The 17,305-nt window shown below is 42.0% G+C and overlaps 2 protein-coding genes across 13 annotated transcripts in view; one reads left to right on the top strand and one right to left on the bottom strand.

The window, feature by feature from the left end:
- The window catches only part of NSMCE2 (NSE2 (MMS21) homolog, SMC5-SMC6 complex SUMO ligase), a 187,754-nt gene extending 186,445 nt beyond the window's left edge, over positions 1 to 1,309 (bottom strand). Inside the window, 3 exon segments of the mRNA XM_073330157.1 lie at positions 952 to 1,228; positions 1,230 to 1,288; positions 1,291 to 1,309. Coding sequence (XP_073186258.1) covers positions 952 to 1,228; positions 1,230 to 1,288; positions 1,291 to 1,309 — 355 coding nt within the window.
- Positions 978 to 17,305, top strand: part of WASHC5 (WASH complex subunit 5) — a 70,456-nt gene continuing 54,128 nt past the window's right edge. For 4 of the 12 annotated variants that reach the window (XM_073330151.1, XM_073330152.1, XM_073330149.1 and 1 more), the window contains exons 1-10: positions 982 to 1,274; positions 3,691 to 3,993; positions 6,485 to 6,630; positions 7,870 to 7,954; positions 8,605 to 8,705; positions 9,678 to 9,867; positions 10,396 to 10,548; positions 13,631 to 13,744; positions 14,932 to 15,103; positions 15,959 to 16,086. In XM_073330151.1, the coding sequence (XP_073186252.1) occupies positions 3,808 to 3,993; positions 6,485 to 6,630; positions 7,870 to 7,954; positions 8,605 to 8,705; positions 9,678 to 9,867; positions 10,396 to 10,548; positions 13,631 to 13,744; positions 14,932 to 15,103; positions 15,959 to 16,086 (1,275 nt within the window). In that variant the 5' untranslated portion in view covers positions 982 to 1,274; positions 3,691 to 3,807. Of the gene's footprint in view, positions 1,275 to 3,690; positions 3,994 to 6,484; positions 6,631 to 7,869; positions 7,955 to 8,604; positions 8,706 to 9,677; positions 9,868 to 10,395; positions 10,549 to 13,630; positions 13,745 to 14,931; positions 15,104 to 15,958; positions 16,087 to 17,305 lie in introns of all 12 variants that reach the window. The other 8 variants (XM_073330145.1, XM_073330146.1, XM_073330147.1 and 5 more) reach the window with 5 other exon arrangements.

A 17,305-nucleotide genomic window follows, 5' to 3' on the forward strand; every position in this document is an offset into this window, starting at 1 on the left:
CAGGGAGACTGCACTGGAAACATAACTGCTTGATGACAATTCCGCAGCTACAGTTACATTTTGAGACCTATCAGTTAGCCAGATTTTAATCCATTTAATATTTGCTATGTTAATTTTATATGCTTCTAGTTTTTTAACAAAAATGTTGTATGGTGCCAAGTCCAAGGCCATACAAAAGTCTAAGTATATTACATCAGCACTATTACCTTTATCAACCAAATTTATAAACCCATCAAAAAAAAGATATCAAGTTAGTTTGAGAGGATCTATTTTCCATAAACCCATTTTAGCACCTTATGGCTAGAAACTTCTTTTTTATTTTACATGAACATTTAGATTCTGCAGAATGTGTCAGTACCCAGCTGCCCCATGACTCAGTTTCCCCATCTTTAAAACAGGGATAAAAAAAAAAAGACCTTTGCAACACACTTTGAGATCTACGGATGAAAAATGCCAAGTATCCCTGATATTCCCAAGGCCACCCTCGCAGACACTCAGTGCTCCCCTTTGTCCGGGCCAGAGGTTGCCTGTCAGTTATTGTCCTAGTGCTGATCCCCCCACCACCCTGGGGTGGGTTTCCAGGTGAAACATGCCAAGCAAAGAGCGGTGCTATCTCGGCCTTCACTTCACATCTTGGGGCCACACCACAGCATCCCGCTGGCAGGCACAGAGGTGGCAGTAGGGCCACCACGAGGCTGCCCCAGGCCAGAGGGAGCTGCAAACGCCTCAGGGGCGACATATGCACCAGGTTTGGGAGCATCCACACTGAGACTAACCTCACTGGGTAACATCACGCGCGCACACACACTCCATCCACCCAGCTAAAGCGGAGTGCTTGAGGGGAGGCCCATCAGCCTCTCGCCCGTTGCTGGCAGCTTCTCCCTCCCCACCGGGGAGCCTCCCGCCAATCCCTGCCCGGGCGGGGCGCCCGCAAGGCATCAGCCCCGCTACCTGGTGCCGGGGGCTCAGGCCCGGCCTGAGGCGGCTCCGCCGGCAGCAGGCCGCGCTCCCCTCCGTCCCTATAGGAACCGCCGCCGCCGCCGCCGCCACGGGAGGCGCTGACGCTCCACGGCGCAGGCGGGCACCGAGCAGGAACCGACTCATCAGCCGGCGCCCGGGCACATGACCCAGGGCCGCTGGCGTCGGCTGGGCGGGCCGCTGCACCGAGGCCTTCCAGCCTGCGGCGTCCGGGCCTCCAGAAATCGCCTGCGAGCGGCCTGGCCCGGGGGGAAGCCCAGCGCCTTTCTGGGCGAGGAGGGAGCCCGGCTGGCACAGTAAGTGCGGGGGGGCCTTGGCAGGCCCAGGGCATTCTTGGGGAGCTCCTATTTAGGGTGGGGGTGGGGAAGCAGGAGCTCTGCCGCACCCCCGGGGAGCGGGGGGTGTTGTGATTTCGGAGGGTGGCTGGCTGAGGGTTAATTCCGGGGCGCTGGGGGGTGCTGGGGCGAGGGGGTGCTGGGGCTGTGTCTGGGGAACGCCCTGGGTGGGGGGCCGGCTGTGATGGTGGGAGGGTGACGGTGTCATTTTGCGGGTGTTGTTTCCTGGGTAGGAGGGTAGGTTGTGTTTGGGAGGCACTCGGGGCATTTCTCTGGTGGGGAGGCTAGAGCGCGAGTACCTGGGACTCGTAGGGTTGCCAACCGCCCAGGATTGTCCAGAGCCTCCAGGAAGTAAAGATTATGTCATGTGATGGCAAGGACTCTGGTGGCATTTTATTTGTTGTTTTTGTGGATACAGACTAGCGCGGTTACCCCCTGACGCTTGTCATGTGATGAAAACCGCCAGGAATATGTCCAAGCGAAATTGGCAACCCTGCCTGGGACATGTGGGTTTGGTGTGAAGGGAAATTGGTAAATGCCAGTGAGGGTGGGAGATGTTTGTTTCATTGCACAAGCCGGAGGTAACGAGTGGGATGAAAGCCAGTGAGTTCTTCAGTATCTCCTTGAAACATACTGTACAAAAGTCATTGACTGCTAAACGGAGCCTTTAATATTAGTCCAAAATGAGGGCCTATCTCTGTCCCTGTAAGTAAGACTTAACCACTCTGCAAGTTACTTATTTTGGACCACCAACTGTCTTCTTGAGTTTGAAATATTTTAATTTGACATTCATTTAAAATAAAAAAACCACGTTAGACTGATGAACTGCATTTTTGGAGGGTAGGGTGAGGCATCATTTAAGGCCCAGTCCTGCTGTCCTTGATTTAGGTCCTGATCCTGCAATAAGCATGGCATGGGCAAACTTCTGTAGCCAGGTAAAACTCATTCCAGGGCTGTGTACTTAAACAGGAGAAAGATTGGGCTCTTATTAGGTATGCTGTGGCAGAGTGGGTTTAAAGGGGAAGCTGTCAACTTAGATTTAGCTCAACATTTTTTTAAAACAAGCTTTTATGAAACCTAAAATCAATACAAACATTTCCACAGATGTTTTAAAAAATGAAAATAGTTGCCTTTAACATTGCTGCACTAAATATCTCCTAGGGAAAGTGACCACAAATAAAAGTGAAACTCACTTTGTTGATTTCCTTTGTGCAAGCTGAGAGACATGCAAAAATTAAACAGATTGTTTGTCTCAAGGCTGCAAACAGTCAATTAATTTTGATTTCTTATTCATACTTTACATATGATTGTAGTGACTGAAACTATATGAAAAAGGAAGTGATTGGACAGTTGTAATTTTTGGGGTCTTTTTAACTGGATACAATTAAGATTCCTGACTTGGAGAGAGATCGCTATGACCTAGAAGTGCGACCACAGTTGAAAAGGTGTCTGTGTAGCAATGAATATGCTCAAATAAATTGGTTAGTCTCTAAGGTGCCACAAGTACTCCTTTTCTTTTTGCGAATACAGACTAACATGGCTGTTACTCTGAAACCAATGAATAAATGATTGACCCTGAGCTGCAGTTAGCTCTCATTCATCTAAATGTTTATCCACTTTGCTGTAGCACTTTTGGTTGTGTTGTTTTATAGATCTAAGGTGGCTGTGCTATTCTTAACTCATTTTATAAAGTACTAGCTTGTGTCCGTATCTTGCTTCTGCTGCTTGGCCTGTCATCTGCTTTGATCATTTTGCCTTTTAGCAGCTGTCCAGAAATCTTTTGGTAAAGATTGTGCTTAGATAAGCTATTACCCTCAGGAGAGTGGGTTTGTGGGGGGGGGAGAAAACCTGGATTTGTGCTGGAAATGGCCCAACTTGATTATCATACACATTGTAAGGAGAGTGATCACTTTAGATAAGCTATTACGAGCAGGAGAGTGGGGTGGGGGGAGAGAAAACCTTTTGTAGTGGTAAACACCCATTTTTTCATGGTTTGTGTGTATAAAAAGATCTGTACTTTCCACAGTATGCATCCGATGAAGTGAGCTGTAGCTCACGAAAGCTTATGCTCAGATAAATTGGTTAGTCTCTAAGGTGCCACAAGTACTCCTTTTCTTTTTGCAAATACAGACTAACAGGGCTGTTACTCTGAAACCTGTCATTGTGCTACAGTTTCTCATCTGATCTTGGAGTTGTCTTAGCTAAGTGCTGTATATATGCGGAAGATACACTACAGTGTTTATTTTTCATCTGCCATCTACTCTCCGTTGCTGGGGTATATAGAGTTCTATAACTATAGTTTTTCCAGAGTTACTTTAATATCTATAGATTGAGCCATTTAAAATGTGCTGAATGTGCGGATTTTTTGTTTTTACAGGTAATTTAGATGGCGCATGTAGTTTTCCAGTTAGACTTCTTTCTCCAAATGACTTGAAGATTGAAACTCAAAAACAGACTGCAATAATATCACTACTCTGTCACAGTCATCTTCAGGATGGTTGATTTTCTAGCTGAAAACAATCACTGTGGCCAGGCAATTCTTCGGATTGTCTCTTGTGGAAATGCCATCATTGCAGAACTTTTGAGACTGTCTGAGTTTATTCCTAGTGTTTTTAGGCTCAAAGACAAGGCTGATCAACAGAAGTATGGGGATATCATATTTGATTTCAGTTACTTTAAGGTAAATATTACTCTGCCATGTTAAATCTCTCTCTTGAACCATCATTTTCTTACTGGAGCACTATTTCTCTAGGCAGCGTTTCTCAAACTGGCATCTGTGGACCCACACTGATCAACTCCTACCCCTTCCTACCTCAACTCTGCCCCTCTCTCCCAGCGCCTCTTGCATGCCAGGGACCAGCTGTTCAGTGGCGTGCAGGAGGCTCTAGGAGGGAGCAGGAGGAGCGGGGATGGGACGCACTTGGGGGAGGGGGTGGAATCATGTCTGGGGCCACTGGCCCCACTGATCAACTCCTTCCCCTCCTTCACAGTGCCTCCTGCATGCCAAGAAACAGCTGTTCCCCGGCATGCAGGAGGCGTGGGGAGGAGCAGGGATGGGGCATGCTTGGGGAAAGAAGTGGGGAAGAGGAGGGGCAGGGGTGGAGTAGTTGTGGGAAGAGCTGGAGCCTTGGGGGAAGGAGTGAAGTGTGGGCGGGACCTGGAGGTAAGTCGGGGTTTGCGGATCTGCGAAAAATTTTAAATCAAAGTGGTGGTCCTCAGGTTGCTGAAGTTTGAGAACCGCTGCTCTAGGGTGTTTTAAGCTGTTCGTATGCATGTGTTAAAACCTGCCATTCTTGAGTAATTAATTGTGTTAAACTCTTACATTTGATAGTAATTAATAAAATTATATTTTATGCTGAATTTGGTATTGGCAATAAATTCACCCAAAGTGAGGTTACAATTTGGATATGCCTGCACATTTAGCTCTTTATTGCTTGAGTGAACTAAATCCAAAAACCTCATGTCACACCTTTTCCCCTGTCTTGTTTATTCCTGTGAGTCAAAAACAGAGTATAGTCTAGATCTTGTGTCTGGACAACAGGAATTTGATTTTTAATTCCATTGGCTCTATCGGATTATTTGGAAGGAGGATGTAAGGGGAGAAAAAAGGGATGGTATAAAATGCACACTTGAATAAGAAATCCCAAAATACACCCTTTTTTAAAAGGTTGTTGGGTTGTCCCAGCTGAAAAAGTGGAATTAGGCCTTTTTAATTATCTGAAGGACAGTTTCATACTTAAAATCTCACTTTCAACAGGACGATCAAATTCTGATTATGTCAACAATGGCTGTCTCCCTTCAAGTAGTATCATGAGATTCCTGATACATTTCTGGTTGCCTTAACCCTGTTCTCTATCTTCTGCTGCATTGAAAGCTATCTTTATATAACTTCCTTTTAATAACAATTCTGTGGTGGTTCGTTCTCCATTAGATCTGTTCACGTGTGCTGAACTAACAAGCATATGCAGGATCAGTGGCCAGAGAGGATCCCTTTTTTCCCTTCCTGGGTTTAACTTCTGAAAGTGCTTTCACTTTGCTGTTTTTCAGGACAGTTTGGGAAGGGATCCTCACAGTGACTAATTTGCCTTTCTGTTTCCGAGAATTGTACAGTAAGAGACCTCTGATCACGTAATGGTATTTTATAGAAAGAGTGGTGAGCTCTGAGCATTGGATGGGGAATCGGGAGCTCAAATTCTAATCCCATTTATGACCTCATTTTCCTCTGTGCATACGGGAGACTGAGGCACAAATAGATTTAAAGGCACATCATCAATTTGGAAATCATGCTTTTTGTCTAAAATCCATAGTATACAAGTAACATCTAAAATCACTATATTTGAAAGAGATTTGAGATTAAAAATTGTTTGTTTACTTTGTGTAATATATGCTGTCAATTTCACTGCTTTACCTGTATTGTCAGTCAGTCCTTGTGTCCTGCATGTGTGGATCTTTCACACAGGACCAAGAGAAAAAGAAATATTTTAAAAACTCACAAAAATTGCCATGAGGATCTAGGCAGCTGTCAGACTTCAAATATATTTTTAAGTTACTTATTTTATAAAGTTCAAGGTGGCAGCACCCTTTGCAGCTTCCCTTCCATCTGTAAAATGCATACCTACTCTACAGGTTTATTTTGAGGAATAACATGAGGCCTGGGCCTGCCAACACACCCATAGTTCTGCTGCCTTCAAAGAGATAATATGCATTAGAAAAAACTAATTATGTGAGCTGCTGTTTGCAGAATCTTGCACTTAAGGTCATAGAATCCAGCCTGAATATGGGAGGATCAAAAGTATTAAGAGTGGAATTGTGGCTCCACTGAAGCCAATGGCAAAAGTCTTCCTGACTTCAATAGGACCATGATTTCACCCAAAGTGTTAATTACTATGTTTGCAGCTTCCATATAAGAATTCCTAATAACATGTAAAATCCATCAACCTTTTATTATACAATTGATTTATAAGTACAAACGTCCAAAATATCTTTTGGGGGAAGAGCTAATTGTGAAATCAAAGTTAGCTGAACACACCTTGACAATGCTATTTTTTGGTAGTTAAGGTGGATGCAATTGCTCAATACATAATTAATTCACATACTGTTTTCCTACAGCGAACAGTCATAATTCTGATCAATGTTCTTTACTAATTTTTAAATCAATTTCCTCTTCTTAGGGGCCTGAGATCTGTGAAGGCAAGTTGGAAGCCAAACCTGAGTTACTGGATTTAGATGAAGAATTTCGTGAAAACAACATAGAAATTTTGACAAGATTTTATCTAGCATTTCAAAGTGTCCATAAATATATTGTAGATTTAAACAGGTATGTGTGTAAGATTTGTTAGTGTAGTGACTCCAGTAATTGTATGATCTTAATTTTTTTTTTTCTCTGCCTAAATATTTCTTTGTTACTTAACAGCATGACCTGCTGTAATGAGCACTGTGTTATGCTTCTGTCACTGTCTCCAACATGTTGATGGACCTTGGGCAAGTTACTTCACCTGTGTCTTCCTTTCCTTATGAGTAAACTGGAAATGATGATACTTGCCCATCTTTGTAAAATGTTTTTGACATCTGTGGATGAAGGGAGATCTATTATTATAAAATCAACTTTTTGGTGTTGCAAAAGAGTATGAGAATTAAGATAAAAATTTTTAGCTTGTACCTCTCTATCTCTGACCTCCAATGGCACTGCTTTCCTAAATTATTTGTTTCAGAGTAACTACCTTACCCCAGGGTTACTGTTTTAAAAGGCTCATGAAATCATGTAGAATTGCCAGAGACTCCATAAAATCCAGTGGGGACTTTGCTCTAGCTATTGATTTTATGTGGAAGGTGCTCAGCTACTGTGGTGATGGACGAGTACTAGAAAACCTTTTTTAGATAGATATATCCCTCTTAAAAATTAAGATGAAACCATTCCACTTCCAACTTTCCCCTTGCAAAATGGAATGGAGCTATATTAGGGAAATTTACAGTAACTGATATTTGTGAGGTGACTTCTGGGCCTCCTGTCAAACTGTCAATGCCCTCTAGACTCCAGTGATGAAGCTCTGATTAACCTTCTGCATAATATTCCAGCCTTTTCTCCTAGTCTGACTAGTTCCTAGTTTTTCCTTCCCATGCTCTACTCTTTAGGTTACCTCCATCCATACAGAGGTGAGGGGATGGTTTGCAAAGGAGTTGTTCTCACTTGAATAAAGGCCTCAAATCTGCAAGATACTGAATACTCTCCAATTCATTGACATTAACTGAACCAGAGCATGATCAGTATGTTGCAGGAGACACTCTACATCTAGTGGGCTCAGACCTCCAATGCCTTCCTCAGATTATTAGGACCTTTCTGTTTTTTTTCTGTGCTTGAGAAACTTGTGCTTGTTGAATCTTTGCTAAGTGAACTTTATACTCTGGGAGATGTTGTCATAACCTTATAAGCCGGGCTTCTACACTCTTCTGTTGAGCTTCAGGGGAAACTGCCCCACTTGCTCGTAAGGGCACATCAGTTGAGAACAGAAAACGGACTCCTGGTGGTGAGTGACCTACTCTTGGTTACTGTTTGTAGATATTTGGATGATCTCAATGAAGGAATTTACATTCAACAAACAATAGAAACTGTGCTCCTTAATGAAGATGGCAAGCAACTTCTAGTAAGTATTTACCAGTTTGTAACCAGTAATATAAACTATATTAGCGTCAGATACAATTTGGCATCTACCCTTTCTAAATTTAACTTAAACATATTGTCTGTTGTCTATATTTTAACTTCACAAAATGCATTCAAGCTCTGTGGCTCACTTTTTGTCAGGAATCCATGTAGGAAATGGTAAGAGGATAAGGAAACGTTTTCATTTTCACTTCATTATGGTTCAAATCTGATCCAGGTCATTAGTGATCCAAAACTCACTGCCACCTGAGGACCATTTAATGGCCACTCTGAAATAAGTTGGTCATCTCAGACCATTTTAGCAGATAGTTGCCCTCGTCCCATACATAGATCGCTCCGCTAGTAAGACAAGTGGGTATTTCTGCAAAGCTAAAAATAGATTGGCAGGGAGACTATTTTCTCATGCTTAGCCTTGTTCTCGAGCAGCCACTTCTAACAAACTTTTTGGCAAGCCCAGGTGTGGAAGTAATGTCTGAGCTACATCTGTTTGATTGATGAGACAAAACATGGAATCACTGTCATCTGGCACTTTTCAGAAGATGTAAAAACACTTAATTCACTTTAAAATATTAATGGTAAATATGTTAGTGTTTAGATAGCATTAATTTGTTAATTCATATTATTTCTCAACAGTGTGAAGCTCTCTATTTGTATGGAGTCATGTTGCTGGTCATTGACCAGAAAATTGAAGGGGAGGTCAGAGAGAGAATCTTGGTTTCCTACTATAGATACAGGTATCCTTGTGCTTGGAAGTATTTGAATGTGGTTTGTGTAGTAAAAATGTAGCATGCAGTATATTTAGCTAAGATTTTTCTTTCTATAGGCATTAATTTAATATGGGATGTAGAGGTATTAGCTCCTTTCCTGCAATCAGATCCACATAGTGGTTGCTGGTGCCCCTGCAGAGCCTCATGGACATCAGGGTTACTTCTTTCATGCACCAAGGTCTGCCTGCACAGATCCAGCTGCTTCCTGCGTAGATCCAATTGTATGAGCAGTGCTATAGACTTGTTCTGATTCTGACCTTATGAGGACTTGGTCACCTTGGCTAAAATATTTCTGCCTACAGCTTCAGTACTGTAACCCTCATCTATCAGAATATAACAAGTTTCCAAAGGCACAAGAACAATTTTGTGAAATATGCCGAGTTCCAGATAGTACATTTATCCCCGAATGTACTTCCTACAGTTACAGCACACTTCTGAAAGGTCCAATCAATAAATAGAGCTGCTAGCTGAACTCAGGAATCTTTGTTAAATCACACAGAATCCTCCAAGAATATCAATCTAACCCCTTTCACCAGTAATACGTTCGCTAAAAGGAAAAAAGATATGCTTGTTTAATCCTTAAATGAATCCTCACACCTCAACTGATGCCTCTTCTAACTTTCAGACATAAGAAAGTAGAGTGGAAATTCCTCACTTCCAGAATATGAGGGTGGGGCAAGGAAGGGAATTCAGAAGTAAAAGAAAATGTCAGATTCATCTCCTGAATTGAATGCTTTCTGTTTCTATCCTCTGTGAACTATGCATAAGGTTCTCTGTTTCATTCATGCTTTGTGCCCTTAGTTAGGATTCCAGTATAGGCATCTATAGCTGCCGTTCCTTGGTAAGGGGAAAATAATGTGTTTGGGGTTTTTTTTGGGGGGGGGGGGTTTAATGGGTCAGTTCATGTAGATACATATTCTTTTTCCTTTTATAACCTAGTGCTGCTCGATCTGCTGATTCCAATATGGATGATATATGTAAGCTGCTTCGAAGCACTGGGTACTCAAGCCAACCAGGAGCTAAAAGGCCTCTAAACTATCCTGAAAGTTACTTCAGTAGGGTACCCATAAGTGAAACATTCATCAGCATGGTTATTGGCCGCTTGAGATCTGATGACATCTATAACCAAGTGAGTTAATCAGTGAGTTTTGGTGCTCTTAAGGGTTTGTTAATAAAAAGGCACTTTCTTGACCCTATTGGTATATGCAGAATTTGTTCAATTTATCAATGTAAAGGTGAAGGAATACACTTCTCCATACTCTAGTTATCTTGCGCTTGGATTATTGCAGTCTCTGCCTCGCTTTGATACTAAACTCACCCGCCCCACCAACTCCCAGTTCCTCCAAAATGCCTCCTTCCTGGCCCACTCCTTCTAGTCCATCTTTAGCACTTTGTTTCAGGCATGGTCCTTCCTGCCTTCGAATCATTTACATCAAGGTAATATTTTTATAAAATCTGGCTAGCGTCTGTAAATTAGCTTGCATATTCTAGTGAGATGCAGGATGTAAAGGGCTCAGTATAGCAGATGGATGGATTTGAGACTTATGTGCCCAAGATACCCAGCTGACAGAGATGATAGCCTTATGGTATAAATGTACTGTTCTCTTAAGTGCACCATGCTAATATTTACATATGTCTTGTTTTTTCCACGTTTTAGGTTTCTGCATATCCATTACCAGAGCATCGCAGCACTGCTCTGGCTACTCAAGCTGCCATGCTGTATGTGATTCTCTATTTTGACCCTTCTATTCTTCACACCCAACAAGCAAAAATGAGAGAGATAGTGGATAAATATTTTCCAGATAACTGGGTAAATTCTATTGTTGTTCTTACAGTGCATACTGGATTTAAGCCTGCAGTGCAACTTTTATTTGAAGTATCTTTTTGAAGTGTGCTTTGCAGAAAATACTGTCTTAGAGAATAGAATAGTAACTCCGTTAGGGAGATTAGATTATACTTTTTTTGGAGCATGTTGATTGAGTAAAGGATATCCCTTGTGAATATTAGTCGCTATGAACATATATGACAGATTTCAGAGTAACAGCCGTGTTAGTCTGTATTCGCAAAAAGAAAAGGAGTACTTGTGGCACCTTAGAGACTAACCAATTTATTTGAGCATGAGCTTTCGTGAGCTACAGCTCACTTCATCGGATGCATGCCGTGGAAACTGCAGCAGACTTTATTTACACACAGAGAATATGAAAAAATACCTCCTCCCACCCCACTGTCCTGCTGGTAATAGCTTATCTAAAGTGATCATCAGGTGGGCCATTTCCAGCACAAATCCAGGTTTTCTCACCCTCCACCCCCCCACACAAATTCACTCTCCTGCTGGTGATAGCCCATCCAAAGTGACAACTCTTTACACAATGTGCATGATAATAAAGTTGGGCCATTTCCTGCACAAATCCAGGTTCTCTCACCCCCCTCCCAAAAACCACACACACAAACTCACTATCCTGCTGGTAATAGCTCATCCAAAGTGACCATTCTCCCTACAATGTGCATAATTAAGGTGGGCCATTTCCAGCACAAATCCAGGTTTTCTCACATCCCCCCCACCCCCATACACACACGAACTCACTCTCCTGCTGGTAATAGCTCATCCAAACTGACCACTCTCCAAGTTTAAATCCAAGTTAAACCAGAACATCTGGGGGGGGGGGGGGTAGGAAAAAACAAGAGGAAATAGGCTACCTTGCATAATGACTTAGCCACTCCCAGTCTCTATTTAAGCCTAAATTAATAGTATCCAATTTGCAAATGAATTCCAATTCAGCAGTTTCTCGCTGGAGTCTGGATTTGAAGTTTTTTTGTTTTAAGATAGCGACCTTCATGTCTGTGATTGCGTGACCAGAGAGATTGAAGTGTTCTCCGACTGGTTTATGAATGTTATAATTCTTGACATCTGATTTGTGTCCATTTATTCTTTTACGTAGAGACTGTCCAGTTTGACCAATGTACATGGCAGAGGGGCATTGCTGGCACATGATGGCATATATCACATTGGTGGATGTGCAGGTATACGAGCCTCTGATAGTGTGGCTGATGTTATTAGGCCCTGTGATGGTGTCCTTCTTTCAACTACAATACCCACCTGCTGAAGTAAAGAAACAGATTGATAGAGCCAGAAGAGTTCCCAGAAGTTACCTACTACAGGACAGACCTAACAAAGAAAATAACAGAACGCCACTAGCCGTCACCTTCAGCCCCCAACTAAAACCCCTCCAACGCATTATTAAGGATCTACAACCTATCCTAAAGGATGACCCAACACTCTCACAAATCTTGGGAGACAGGCCAGTCCTTGCCTACAGACAGCCCCGCAACCTGAAGCAAATACTCACCAACAACCACATACCACACAACAGAACCACTAACCCAGGAACTTATCCTTGCAACAAAGCCCGTTGCCAGTTGTGCCCACATATCTATTCAGGGGACACCATCACAGGGCCTAATAACATCAGCCACACTATCAGAGGCTCGTATACCTGCCGCGAGATGCTTTGTTTACCTGGAACATCTGCAGGTACGGCCACTTGCAGCTCCCAGTGGCCGCGGTTCACCATTCCTGGCCAATGGGAGCTGCGGGAAACAGTGGTCCAGCCTGCGCTGCTCCCTGCAGCTCCCATTGGCCGGGAATGGTGAACTGTGGCCACTAGGAGCTGCGAGTGGCCGTACCTGCGGATGCTCAGGTAAACAAACCGTCCTGCGGTCTGCTAGGGGCTTACCCTGAACGAGACGCAAACCAAATTTGGGAACCATGCCTCTACAATGATACAAATATTTAAATGGCTGGCTCTGTGTTGGAACGATCAGTTATGATAGAGCCTTTCACTTCTAGGCTGGATTCAAATCAGCACTCAGTTGTCAGTGACTGAAAATCTTAATCTTTAAGGGACATTCAGTAATTTGTGAAATTAGTCATCCTGGTTCTCATGGTTTTAGGCATGTCCCCACTTCACGCAAAACACAGTCACAATGGGCCCTAATGAACTCTTTTTTTTTTTTGGTTTGTATTCTTGGGACAGGCCCGAGGATTGATGGGGAAAATATATAGAGCTGTCCACTCATTCCTGCAGGTGATCCCACCAGGTCAGAGTGGAGGTGTTTTGGAGGAATGGTGGAGTGGAGTTTTGCTGCTACTGCCCTGTTCTGTCAATAACATGGGATTTCCACCTCCACTCAAGCACCTTACATGAGCCTAAAATTGAAATGCTCCCAGTGAACTTAATCACACTTCAGCTTCTCAGATTTTCAAAGGAGCCTAAATGAGTTAGGCACCCAGCTCCCTTTGGCTCCTTTTAAAGTCCCATCCTCTGTCTGAAACCATTGTGCCTACCGCTGTTACAAGTAACAGCTCACAATAAACTTAAAGAGCATGAGCAAAAGAGAGGTGTTCTCAGTTTGTCTGCTTTATGCATTTGACAGCCCGTTGTGTATGGTTTGTTCCCCTGTCACTTGTGTGGGGCTTTCACACAGCAACAAGGGGAATGAGGGTGGGGAGAGGGAGGAGAAACAGGAAAAGGTGATAGCAAAGTCATAGAAAATGGTAAAAACACTTTGTCTTTGATATTAAATGAAAACTGCTATAAATTCACTTTTTAAAAAACTGACTAGATTTCAAGTTGACGCTGTCCTTTCAAATGAAAGGAAGAGTCTAAGAATCATGGATTTCAAATGAAGGTGAAGAGGAGAAGAAGGATGTAGCCTAGAAATTTGTTTTGTCTGTAGCTCATCTGTACATGAGGTTGGGTACAGATTAATTATTTCTAACATTCTAATCCATGAACTACCTTGTTCTGTTTATGCCTCTAGGTGAAGAACATTTCTCTTTCATAATAAGAATATGACCACAACTTAAATGTTGTTTCTGCTTCCATCCTTAGGTTATTAGTATTTATATGGGAATCACTGTAAATCTAACTGATGCATGGGAACCTTACAAGGCTGCAAAAACTGCCCTCAACTACACATTAGATCTTTCAAACATCAAAGAGCAGGTAACTAAATACAAGTTTTATATTCATGGTAAGATTCAAGCTGTGTGGGTCTTTCACATGTATTCCATGTGTTTATTGGCACATGGATTCTCTTTCTCTAATGCATAACTCGGGTGAGTCAACATTGAGAGTGGCTTCAAGTCACAAAGTCTGAACCCTCTGTAGTAGTGTTTTCACTTTTGCAATATTTAAGTGTCTCTTCCTCATAGTTCCAGTGTTCTGAGTTGAGTTCATAGCTGCTGACAGCCAAGATCATGTTATGCAGTGCTCGGGATGCTTTTCTCACCAAGGGATTTAGTCTCTTGTTGGGAGCTGAGCAACTATGCTGAGCAGAGAATGTGTCCCTCTGCTAGAAAGAAATTATCTTTAATGAAATGTTTGTAACCATTAGTCTGCAGAATGGTTAAAAAAAATAAAAGTATACTATAGCTCAAAGTTGGCTGCTCTTTTGTGTTAAATTACTTTCATGCGCTTTGAACTCTGACTTCAATGGGATTATCCATAGGCTTAAAATTAATCACATGCCAGATTGAATCAATGGCAGTGAAGTTCCTAGTGGGCTGTTCAAAAGCACCTATGCACCTGTCTGAATGTTTAGATACCTACATATAAACATCTGTCCCAAGATGGAGCCCCCAACTATCATGTGTAAGAAATAATCGCCTTGATATTAAATGAAACTGCTATAAGGTCACTTTAAAAAACTGACTAAATTAATATTTGAAACATATTTTTCCTTAATCTGTTAATACAGCCAACAACTGATTTATAGCAAATATTTCCAATTCTAGAGTGTATTTTATTACTGCTTTGTTCTTTCTAGTGGATGGACAGTAAACTTTTCATTGTCAGCTGGGTGGTTCTACCATTTTTTAGGTAAAATTTTTGAAAGTGTGTAACTTAGGAGCTAAAGATCCAGGTTCTTCAACCACTTAGGCATTTTTGAAAACATTGTCCTTCATGTATAGGTCCTCGGCTCTAGATGTTGGATTGCATTCTCTCACCACTCAATTACAAAGTCTGCCATGAACTGTGTTCCCTGGCCATCCCCAGAAAAACTATGTGGATAGTGAATTTACAGTATCTGTTACTTGACTCATACTCACTTTGTGCTCATGCAATGCTGCACATAGTAGATAAATGATGTTTCCTTGTTCCATATTGATGAAAGAATTGTATGTTCAAAGGCAAGCCGCTATGCTGCTGTCACAGAGCGTGTGCACACTCAAGTTCATCAGTTTCTCAAAGAGGGCTGTCTGAGGGAGGAGCTAGTGCTGGATAATATTCCCAAGCTGCTCAACTGCTTAAGAGACTGCAATGTTGCAATCCGTTGGCTGATGCTTCACACTGCTGACTCGGGTAAGGCTATGTACTGGGCTTTTAGTACAGAATTCTGTATGTTAGATGATGACTGGAACTTTTTTTTAATTTAATTTTTCTTCTTTTGCATCATGGAAGACAGTGGAGTTTCAACCATTGCTTTCAGTCATTTGCAGAAGTGGTCCTTTACTAACCGCTTTCTTGAAATTTCAGCTGAGAATAGCATCCATGTCACATGTTTATTCTTACAACCAGACACAGATCTAAAAGCTTTAATGTGAAATCATGATTCTGTGGAACTAGTCCATGCAGGTTGAACCAGATGAGCAGGGAGACTGGCTTATTTCTTCTGCTATATCTTTAACAAAGTACCATTTTCAGGGTGTTGCATCAAACTTTTTAATGTCATGGTATCGCACATCATTAGAAACCAAAAGTTTTGTTATGTTTGTACAGTGTCTCGCACCAGAGGGCTTAAGGCTCTAGGTATTTTTTTTTTAAAAAACACCTAATAGTAATAATGCGTCTGCATCAAAAGAACCATCCCTGCCAACAAATGTGCCTTTTGTAATCTCAGCAGAGCAAACAAAAACTGATTGTACCTTGAGACTCAGTTATATTCTCAACTACAGATAGCCCCTCCAAGTCCGGGGGTGAGGTACACTGGTGGAGCACCAAGGGAAGCTTCCACTGCCATTACTCACATCATTCTTGTTCGGTGGCAAGTTGGAGGGTATCCGTCCCTTCCATGAACAGAAGTTGCTCCAATAAGATGTTACCTCACCTACCCTGTCTCTTCCAATCTTTTCAGAAGCTAATATTTGTAAATAGGCTCATTTCTAACAGCATGATGCATTCTCCAGTGGTACAGAATTTTTGTCCTTCCATTTGCAGCTTGTGACCCAAATAACAAGCGTCTCCGTCAAATAAAGGATCAAATTCTAACGGATTCCAAGTACAACGCCAAGATCCTTTTCCAGCTTCTCTTGGATACAGCACAGTTTGAGTTCATCTTGAAAGAGGTAACATGTCAGTGACAGCTATTTTTTTAAAAATTATTTCCCCTCAACTGTGACATAGTGCTGAGGAACGGGCATTGAATGCTGATAGAACAATTACAACTGTATGATCCGCTAATATCAGCAAATGAGTCTCCTGCTTGTTGACCTGGGTTTTCAATCCAAGAGAGGCAGATTCTGCAACTTGGAATTGCCTTGTGCATGTCTCTCTCAGTGGTTGCCAAATTTCATTCTCAGCCAACACACATTTGCTAAGCATATTGGTTTATCTGACTGATAACTGGCGAACTAGAAGCTGACTAGGAGAAGCTGCATAATTCTTATCTTAGTGTATTTTCTTCTTTTAGGCTTTATTTTAACCAAAGGACAATTGGGGCTGATTATGCAAAGAGCACTCTAGTAGGAAGTCACTTACACCTATATAAAGTGGGTATAAAATACAACTATTTTGATTTGGTAGTATTTTACACTCCCAGCACTGATTCAGGAAAGCATTTAAGTGCATGCTTTCCTGAACCCCAGTTTCCCTTTACATAGGTATGAATCTTTACACAAGATGTAAAGCAATGGGGAATCAGGCTCTCATAGTATTTCTGCAAATACAAAATTAGTAGATCTTTCTGTTAGTGACCAAAAAGTCAACAGTACATCTGACGTAAGCACACTTTACCATACAATGTATCCAGCATTTTTTTTTTGTTACATAGCTGCACTCAAAAACAAAACAATGTAAAACATCAGCGCCTACAAATCCACTCAGTCCTACTTCTTGTTCAGACAATCGCTAAGACAAACAAGTCCGTTCACATTTGCAGAAGATAATGCTGCCCTCTTCTTATTTACAAAGTCACCAGAAAGTGAGAACAAGCATTTGCATGGCACTTTTGTAGCCAGCATGGCAAGGTGTTTATTTACCAGATATGCTAAACATTCGTATGCCCCTTCATGCTTTAGCCACCATTCCAAAGGACATGCTTCCATGCTGATGACACTTGTTAAAAAAATAATGCATTAATGACATTTGTGACTGAACTCCTTGTGGGAGAATTATGTCCTCTGCTCTGTTTTACCTGGATTCTGTCATGTTCTAGCAGTCTCAGATGGTGACCCAATACATGTTGTTCATTTTAAGAACACTTTCACTGCAGATTTCACAAAACACAAAGAACAATAGAATTGTTTACAATATCATCTGAAAATGAGAACAGGCATTCTCGTGACA

Source organism: Lepidochelys kempii, chromosome 2 (genome assembly GCF_965140265.1).
Source record: "Lepidochelys kempii isolate rLepKem1 chromosome 2, rLepKem1.hap2, whole genome shotgun sequence".
NCBI classification, from domain to species: Eukaryota; Metazoa; Chordata; order Testudines; family Cheloniidae; genus Lepidochelys; species Lepidochelys kempii.